Source organism: Sphaeroforma arctica (genome assembly GCF_001186125.1).
Source record: "Sphaeroforma arctica JP610 unplaced genomic scaffold supercont1.971, whole genome shotgun sequence".
In the NCBI taxonomy this organism is placed as follows: Eukaryota; class Ichthyosporea; order Ichthyophonida; genus Sphaeroforma; species Sphaeroforma arctica.
This window is the reverse complement of record NW_014039587.1, coordinates 1-8,909: the sequence shown is the minus strand read 5'-3', so window position 1 is coordinate 8,909 and position 8,909 is coordinate 1. Positions and strand designations below refer to the sequence as shown.

At 44.1% G+C, this 8,909-nt stretch overlaps 3 protein-coding genes across 3 annotated transcripts; 2 read left to right on the top strand and 1 right to left on the bottom strand.

The window, feature by feature from the left end:
• Nucleotides 1–2,117: 2,117 nt before the first annotated feature.
• SARC_09499 (hypothetical protein) lies at nt 2,118–6,453 on the top strand. The gene is made up of 3 exons (XM_014296480.1): nt 2,118–2,948; nt 3,337–3,777; nt 4,346–6,453. Exons 1-3 carry the CDS (start codon nt 2,351–2,353, stop codon nt 6,328–6,330), a joined length of 3,024 nt encoding a protein of 1,007 aa, XP_014151955.1. The 5' UTR covers nt 2,118–2,350; the 3' UTR covers nt 6,331–6,453.
• Nucleotides 6,454–6,745: 292 nt separating this feature from the next.
• SARC_09498 (hypothetical protein) lies at nt 6,746–7,804 on the bottom strand (the record flags this gene model as incomplete). Its single annotated transcript, XM_014296479.1, has 1 exon — nt 6,746–7,804. The coding sequence occupies one exon, from the start codon at nt 7,802–7,804 to the stop codon at nt 6,788–6,790; it is 1,017 nt and encodes a 338-aa protein (XP_014151954.1). The 3' UTR covers nt 6,746–6,787.
• A 496-nt stretch (nt 7,805–8,300) lies between these two features.
• Nucleotides 8,301–8,763, top strand: SARC_09497 (hypothetical protein; the record flags this gene model as incomplete). The annotated part of the gene is made up of 2 exons (XM_014296478.1): nt 8,301–8,386; nt 8,604–8,763. 2 exons carry the CDS (start codon nt 8,301–8,303, stop codon nt 8,761–8,763), a joined length of 246 nt encoding a protein of 81 aa, XP_014151953.1.
• Nucleotides 8,764–8,909: the final 146 nt, after the last annotated feature.

Here is an 8,909-nt window from a genome sequence, read left to right as displayed (position 1 = left end):
CGTACTATATATATATATATATAACTATATATATAGATACATAGCTATGTATATAACTATATATAACTATATACAACTATATATATATATTTATATATATATATATATGTGTGTGTATAAGATATAAACATAGACAGTGGTGCAGAGTACATACATAAGTTTACGTAGATATGTAAAAAGTCGTGATCGCGTTGACTCTGCAGCGAATGCAATACATATAACGCACGGTTGGTTATCAGTTCATTCAAGGACCACCTCCTACCACGGCGCCAAGCCAAGGACTTGTAAATATGTCTCTATCCAACTTTCCCCCGCTCCACGACCGGCCGCTATCACATGAGCAAACTCGTCCCTTCCGGTATACAACTCAAAGCTCGTGGGCACACAGTCTTAAGTACTAGTCTCCTTGATCTTACTCAACATGTCTCGCCGTATTGACGTCGCAGTATGGAACCTCGTGACATCCAGGAAGATACCGTTAGCTTACAAAAAAAACACATGTACATAGGAGAGCCATAAATAAACTGTGATTTGATATACATATGAGTGTGTATTTAGTCGTGTCTTGTTTACTTTTTCTATAACCAATAGCCTTCACAAGTCCATGAACATAAACATACTGAAAAAATATAAACAAAGAGGCAGCGCCGCAGTGGTCAGTGGTGGTCTAGAGTCACTGAGTTGTGAGCTGGTACATACATCTTTAGTATTTACTGCTGCAGCAGTGTTTTTAAAAATAGCTGCGCCCTCGACTCCTCTGTCAAAGACTCAGAGTCAGAGTGCATGCATTCGTTATGTAAATATTTGTTTGTTTTTAAAATGTTTGTATAGTCGTGATTGCGTTGACTCTGCAACGAATGCATATTTACAGTATTTAGATTTTTTTTTTCATAGCCTTCTCCTGAAAAAAGAACATGCATTTTTGGGATGAATCTTTTTTTTTGAATATTATACAATTTTGGTATAAATTGTTTTGAAAACAACAAGAGGTTTTTTATGCCGCGATGGTATTTATTGTGAATTTATGTATGTATTTATTTATTCTATTTTTATAGGACGCTTCAATGGATCTATTTATAGTATGTATAATAGTATTTACCTGTATAATTTTCATAGCCGCCTATAAAAGACGTATTTTTGTACTTTATTTTATTTTATTTGTTTTTGTGCTAAAAATGACATGTATTTTGAGGGCAGCCTAAATATATGAGTCCTACATACATATCAGCTATTTATGTATTTATGTATTGTATGCTAAAAAAATAATGACGACAAATCAACAAATGAAACCTGCAGTAAAGACCGTATCTTATTGGGCTATTTGCAATGTAACTAATTTGAGTAGGTTTAAAAAAAAAAGAGCAATGTTGTTTCAACTTGTGATTTGTGAAATGAAAAAAGTTAAAAACAAACAAAAACAGTTCATATTTTGTTTTTAAAAAAAATACATACAAGTTCTGAAAACTTGAATACAAAAGCACCGACAGGAATCAGAATTTCAGAAGACCACAGACTCACAGAGTCACAGACCAAGTTGACAACTGACAACAAGGAGTTTTCAACTTTTCATACCTGTTGTTTATGACATTATAATGAAGTCATGTGCAGAGTTCACTGGTGAGTAGCTCCCGGACTGCTAGGCAGACGGCAGCCCCAGTCTCCCAGATTCCCTCAGCGAGTGCACACTGCACCTGATGGCCGACTTTAGGCAAACTTTAGGACCGGCTACTGTTGCACAACCTATTATGGTTCTACCTTTCCTAATATGGAAATGGTACAGGGATACGGCCTACAGGCTAAATATTTACACTTTTACAGGCCTTCAGAGTTCAGGCTGCACCGCTTGTCCAGTCACGAAGTCACTACAAAAATGGTTGTATATATTTTGTTTTAAGAAAATAATTTTCACGAATAATCTGATAGGGATTATAGACGTATGTACGTGTATGTAAACCGTTTGTTTACAAGAAGAGAGGAGACGCGGACACATCATATATCTAAATAGAGAGAAACAAACATTATAAAACCGTTTACGTTTAAATATGCTTGCTCCCAGTTTTTAATTGCTTATTAGTAAATATATACAGCTGCTCCACTTTCCTCTGTCCCTTGTTGACCAAATTTGAAATTTCTTCAGTGATTAAAAACTGTAAACAGAGCTCGCACAGCCGCTGTTGTATCAAAAGTCGAATGTAAGTAGTTGTACAACAACAAGCGATTGACAGTATCTTATTTAACACAGTACGATACATAAATAGCCTATAGCTCACGGCAACAACAGAGCTTTAGACTTCAACCTCATTGTTAATACACACACTTCGCCGTACATACCCTCTTCTCACTTGCCACTATGTCATCCCTAAGTGCCGCTGAGCTTGAGCAACTTAACGCAAACGCAGCAGATGAAGCGACACAGGCACTGCGCTTCAAAGCGCTCAAGGGTAAACGCATGTTGTTCATCTCTGGTTCCTTCATGTACCCGTCCATGGCTGGAACTCTGAGTGATCACTGCAAAGCCCTGCGTGAGTACGGTGTGCACATCACAGGTGTATACCACGAAGCTCGCAAAGGTGAAGGTTACCACCAACAGGCAGAAGAGCGCAGTTGCCACGATAGGGCGATCCTCTGCGATATGGATGGGGAACCAGCCCGGGCGTCTGAGAGTATAGTCGCTGCAATTAAAGCCGCTGGTCTGGAAGGTGAATTCGATGGTGCATACTCACCTCACGAGTCGACACAGCCCATGTTAGGTAAAGTATGTGAGCTATTGGGTATCTTTGGAAACCCTTTCTCGGCGTATGAGATCGCAAGAGACAAGTATGCGACACGTAAAGCGCTCGAGGCTGCTGGTCTAAATACTGCACAGGCGGTGCAGATCTGGACAGAGAAAGACATCGCCAAGGCTGCTGAGAAGGTCGGGTTCCCCATGATCATAAAGCCCACCGTAGGTATGTCACCATAGCTGTATGTATTGTAACGCGAATGTGTATACTTATGTATCGTCAATATAATACAGTAGACAGATTGCAGATATAATGTATTCGTTGTCTAGGAAAGTGAAAAGTGCTTGATGATTTTCTATAGGTCTCTGTGTAAACAATATCAATCGTATACAAAGTTAAAACTGTACGTGTGAGGTGTTGCGATAACGCGTTCCTGTATTACGGTTGTTTATATTTCCATGTGCCTCATCGGTGCAGTATTACTATGTGCATTTCCCTTTTATCCGACTTTTCGTGAGGTGGTTGGGATATATTGGCTGTATAGAGCAAGCAAGCGTGTACAAGTATATGTCACTGTGTATTTATTTCTCATCACTCTTTATCATTGCTGTAGGCATGGGTTCCGCAGGCGTGTACAAGATCCAAGACGAGGAGGAACTCGACACAATGGTCAAACGTTTGTTAGAAGATATCTCCAGTGATTGGATGTTATCTCAGAACCAGGTTGGTGATCAGGCACCCATCCTGGCCGAGACCTTCATTGTACCCACCAAATTCGGTGGACTTGTCACCGAATTCGATGTTGACGTACAGTTCTGGAACGGCGAGATGGTTTACGGTAACGTATTGGATAACTGGGAGCCTGAAGCCCCTTACTTCCAGGATAGAGGTTTCCACATGCCCTCCATCACACCTCCAAATGTGCAGCAGGAGTTGATAGACTACGCTGCGGCATGTGTCAAGGCGTTTGGTTTCAAGATGGGCAACTTCCACATGGAGGCCTGGTACACAGAATTCGGCCCCGTTCTCATCGAGTGCAACCCTCGTGTTGGAGGTATGTGTAGTCATCTTATGCGTTGCCTGTTCAGTTGTGGATACTCAAGTTTATACTTAATTGATTTGAAAGTACCGTCGTATCATGTATTCAGGACTGTTTTACGGTTTTCTGCTTTACTCGAACATGACAACCAATACATAGTTAATAATACCATGTATTTTTCGAATCGAGCATGCACTCATCAATATAACCATTTGTATATGACGCCTAATATGTTATTCTTATGCTTTAAGGTGTCCATCATTTTGTAGTGCAAGTTGGTTAAAAAGTTGGTTAAACAACTACTGGTGTTAATCTGAGGGTTTAGGTTCACTATTGCGTGTTGCGGAGATAAATACTCAAGCTCCGTGGGTGTTATGCTAGTAGTATACCTTACACTGGCCTTCCCAGTGCCTGAAAAATTTATTTGCCTGTATGTGTATCAAATTACAGGCAGTAGTAGTGCTTCTACAATGTGCGCTGCCCACTCGGTAGTCGATTATTTTGCTCGAATACCCACTGCAACCTTAAGACAGACAAAACCGAAATATCCCGCTGATTCCTATCCATAAATTCATTATTTCAGGTGGGTCCGTCGACAAGATGCACATAGAAGTGTTTGGTGCCTCGCCAGCTATGGGTATGACCATGGCCATGATGAACGTACCCATCAACCCCCCACGATTCAGTGAACAACAGTGCTCCTACGGATTCTTGTTGGTACCAGCACACAAGACTGGTCTACTCATGGAGGCTAAGTATCTCGATGAAGTGCTCAAGCACGATTTGTGTGAAGGCGGAAGCTACAGTAAAAAAGCTGGAGACTACTGCAAGGGATTGGACCAGTCGGTGCCTGAGTGGATCGGTACAGTTGACTTCAAGACGTCCAAGCCTGTCGATGTTTTGATAGAGGCTATGGTTGAGTGTATGGATATCGCTGTCGCAACTGCCAAGAAGGACACTGTTATTCAGCGTAGAAACTCGCACGTACTGTCAGTCCACGTGGATGAGGAGACGCAATTACTTGAAGCTTCTGCAGAGGCCGCATTGAACGCCAAGGGACGTCCACGCCGCAACTCAGTGTTGCTGGATGAGCTTCCCACTGAGAACCACATGACCCAGGCCGAGCTAGACCAGCTGATGCAGAACAGACCCGACGAAGAGACCCAGAAACTACGTTTCAAGGCTCTGAGTGGCAAGCGTATGCTGTTCATTTCCGGTTCGTTCATGTACCCCGCGATGGCCGCAACCATTGGTGATTTGTTGATCGACATGCGTAACTACGGTGTCCACATTGTGGGTGTGTACCAAGAGGACAAGAAGGGCGAAGGCTACCACCAGCAGGCAGAGGAGCGTGGCTGCCATGATGAGGCTATCTTCTGCGACATGACTGGAGAACCGGCCGAGGCCGGAAAGCGCATCTCTGACGCCGTCACCGCAGCAAACATGAAGCCCTTCGATGGTTGCTACTCTCCTCACGAGTCCACACAGCCTATCATCGGAAAGGTGTGCGAGACCCTCAAGATCTTTGCCAATCCCGCGTCCTCGTACGATATCGCGCGTGATAAATACGCCACGCGCAAGGCGCTCGAGGCAGCTGGTCTGAACACCGCAAGCGCCGTGCAGATCTGGACAGAGAAGGATATTGCCAAGGCCATCGAGGTGGTTGGCTTCCCCATGATCATCAAGCCTACTGTTGGTATGGGATCAGCGGGTGTGTACAAGATCGAAGATGCTGATATGTTAGATACCATGGTGAAGCGACTGTTGGCCGATATCTCCAGTGACTGGATGTTGGCTCAGAACCAGTTTGGTGACCAGGCCCCTATCCTGGCAGAGACATGCATCATTCCCATCAAGTTCGGCGGACTTGTGACGGAGTTCGATATCGACGTTCAGTTCTGGGACGGCGAGATGGTGTACGGAAATGTGATCGACAATTGGGAACCCGAAGCACCCTATTTCCAGGACAGAGGTTTCCATATGCCCTCGTTCACCCCTGCCAATGTACAGCAAGAGCTTATTGAGTATGCAGCAGCCTGTGTCAAAGCATTTGGCTTCAAGCTGGGCAACTTCCACATGGAGGCTTGGTACACTGAGAATGGACCGGTGCTCATCGAGTGCAATCCTCGTGTAGGCGGAGGTTCCGTCAGCAAGATGCACGAGAAGGTGTTCGGCGCCTCACCTGCCGTGAACATGACCTTGGCTATGATGGGTATCCCCATTAACCCCCCTCGGTTCACTGAACCTCAATGCGCGTATGGATTCATGCTTACACCCGCACACCGCACTGGTATCCTGCGAGAGGCCGACTACCTATCTGAGGTGCTGGATCACAAGTTGTGCGACGGTGGTGTCTACACCAAGAAGGTTGGTGACAAGATCAGGGGTCTGGATCTGTATGTGCCTGACTGGATTGCAATGGTGGACTTCACTAGCACGGGTACTGTGCATCATATGGTATCTGAAATGGAGAAGCTGATGGCTAAGGCGAGTGCCGCGTGTGCTGCAGCCACGATTCCCGAACGAAGACGCTCGAGATTAATGTCTGACGCAGATATGGAAGTCTAAATGTGCAAAGGATTATGTAAGTCGTACAATGTGATAGTTAAGACCAGAAACGAACAGCAATTTCTGCGAGTCAGTGTAAAAATAAAAAGTAAAATAAAGTAAAGACGAAAAAATAAGAGGAGGATTTGTGATGAACTCGAGTGTATTGTTTAAATTGTTTGTACGGGGCAATGTGAGCGTTGTGACATTTATTTTACATTTGGTACTCAATTACAGCCATCTTTTTTTTTCAGTCTCTACGACGGTTTAAGTATGCACTGGCAGTAACTGCATGAATTAAGCCCAAGCGAGTGAAGTAAGTCTTGTCCACGTTTCGACCTTCACGATTTTGAATTTATACACGACGTGCGGCATGTAAATATCTGGATCAACCAAAATCGCTCACCTTTTCCGCGAGTAGATATTTTTAATTGGACCCCTGTATTGACTCTGTTATGAGCCTTAACTTTGCAATCCATTAACAGTATTCGCATCGACTGTCGTCTAGTAAAAGCCCGTTTGTAGAGTTGGTGCGGTTTCCTTCGCGCGGAACCAGCTTAGGCCTTCGATGCTCAGACTTGAAACACCAGATTCTCTTATAGGGTTTGCCTCCATCATTCGCATCGAAGAAGCCCCATATTTCACCCCCAAGGGATGCGGCCAAGACTCGGAACGAGACATTGTCATGTGTTGCACGAATAACTACTCTGTTCGCCGTGCACTGGATCGTAATTTCATGTTCGAGACGGGCCTGGGAAGCGGATCGCTGGTCTCTATCGTCCACTGCCTTGATATAGGTTACTATGGCAACCCCGCTGAACACAGCATGGGGATGGGTCTGATTGTCACGCAGTAGCTTAAACAGGAAGTCCTCAAATGGGTCACCATTCTCAACTTTGTAACCACCATTCAAACCAACCGACTGCAAACCTGCCGTGATATCGTGTACGTCGGATGTCACTTGTCGGATTGGCACAAGCAGATGTCTCGGCGGTGCGTGGTTAAATTGACAATTCACATTCTTGCAGTTCACATGGTATTTGCACGCGCGTCTAGGATGCCTGTACTTGCAAGAGTTTCCAAATCTACAATTCGGAAAACTTCTGCATACTGGTCTCGTGTCATGTGCGCGGTTCCGGTGACCGTTGTGATGATCGTGATGCTGCTTGTGTACACGTCCATTTTCCCGTTCACGGTGATGAGTGTAATGTACCGAGGTGTCATGTGTGTGTGATATGGGATGTTTGCGAACCACCTTGTGTTCCTCATTCTCCTGGATTTCCTCAGACTCCCTGGGTTGCATATATTCCTTGGACTCAGTCAGGTCAAGCGACAGAAGGTCTGTTGTGACATTCCGTACGTTGGACTGTGTGGTGTCAGTAATTTCACCCTCAGAAACACTATCATCCATAAATGTCACTTCATTGGACGCACTTGTCATTTCGCATGTCGATGTGCGACCTCGCAGATACGAACCGTATGTGTTAACGTGCATATGGTCTTACATATTTTCAATTGTGGTCACGTAGAGCAATAATATGACCACCTGACCCCCGATCGTCATTCTTATGGAACATGACTGAAATAGCGTGCTTGTCCTGAGGTGGGGTTTGATGCTTTTCGTTTCACAGCTCAATATACGGAAGTAGTGAAAATGCATCAGCGGTAAGTATATGGTGACACGAAACTCACATTTGTCTTGAATAGTTTATATCGTCTTTCAGCTTCCAAGTTTAAGAGTATAAATATAGCGATTTGTTTCCAAAAAGTAAAAGAAAAACTACCCAGTTCCTGATTGCATTTGATTGGTAGATGTGGAAGATAAGCTCGAAACATGAAAGACTTCCAAGGCTTTCATTGTGCTTTACAGGACATAGCTAGTAACGTGCCGGTACATGACCGCACTCTGGTAATTAGTATTGCCCTATTAGAGTGCCGACTACGCATCACACACGCTCATTTTTGTTTCGATTGAAGTTTCCATTGAAGTTATGGCGAAATTAGATACCCTGACGGAAGCCGAGCTGTCGGCGCATCCCGACGATGTGTTCGAGATCCTGGATTTGCTTGGCGAGGGGTAAGTGAATTAAAGTCAATGCAGAAGTAGAACTTGGCGACAAGGAGTATCACATTATACGATTGTGGCTGTTGCTGAAATCGCGCGTGAATATTCTTTGGGATATGCCCGTAGCTAAAAGAGTACCAAAGTGTAGCACGCAATATGTTTCAATTTCGTAGAATTCTGCTTTTGATTTACCCAACTGAAAGAATATAGCAATAACATATCTCTCCAGGTCGCACAGAAACATGCATGTTTACACATACGGAATCCAACACAGATACAACAACAAAGAGGTACACATCAAAACATTAGCACGCCCAGAAATGTCTACACAAACTCAGACACAGACACGTACACAGACACACGCAGAGGCATACATAGATACAAACTAACAAACACACATAGAGACGCACAGACACAAGACACACACACACACACATGCACACAGACACAGAAACAGCCACACACAAACACACACACACACACACACACACACACACACACGAAACACGACCACACACAAACCAACAAAACACAC

Excerpts from the sequence above, each read along its gene's own strand:
- SARC_09499 (XM_014296480.1), top strand. The coding sequence starts at position 2,351 with ATGTCATCCCTAAGTGCCGCTGAGCTTGAGCAACTTAACGCAAACGCA. Across the intron at positions 2,949-3,336 it reads GATCATAAAGCCCACCGTAG|GCATGGGTTCCGCAGGCGTG; the intron begins GTATGTCACCAT and ends TCATTGCTGTAG. Across the intron at positions 3,778-4,345 it reads GTGCAACCCTCGTGTTGGAG|GTGGGTCCGTCGACAAGATG; the intron begins GTATGTGTAGTC and ends TCATTATTTCAG.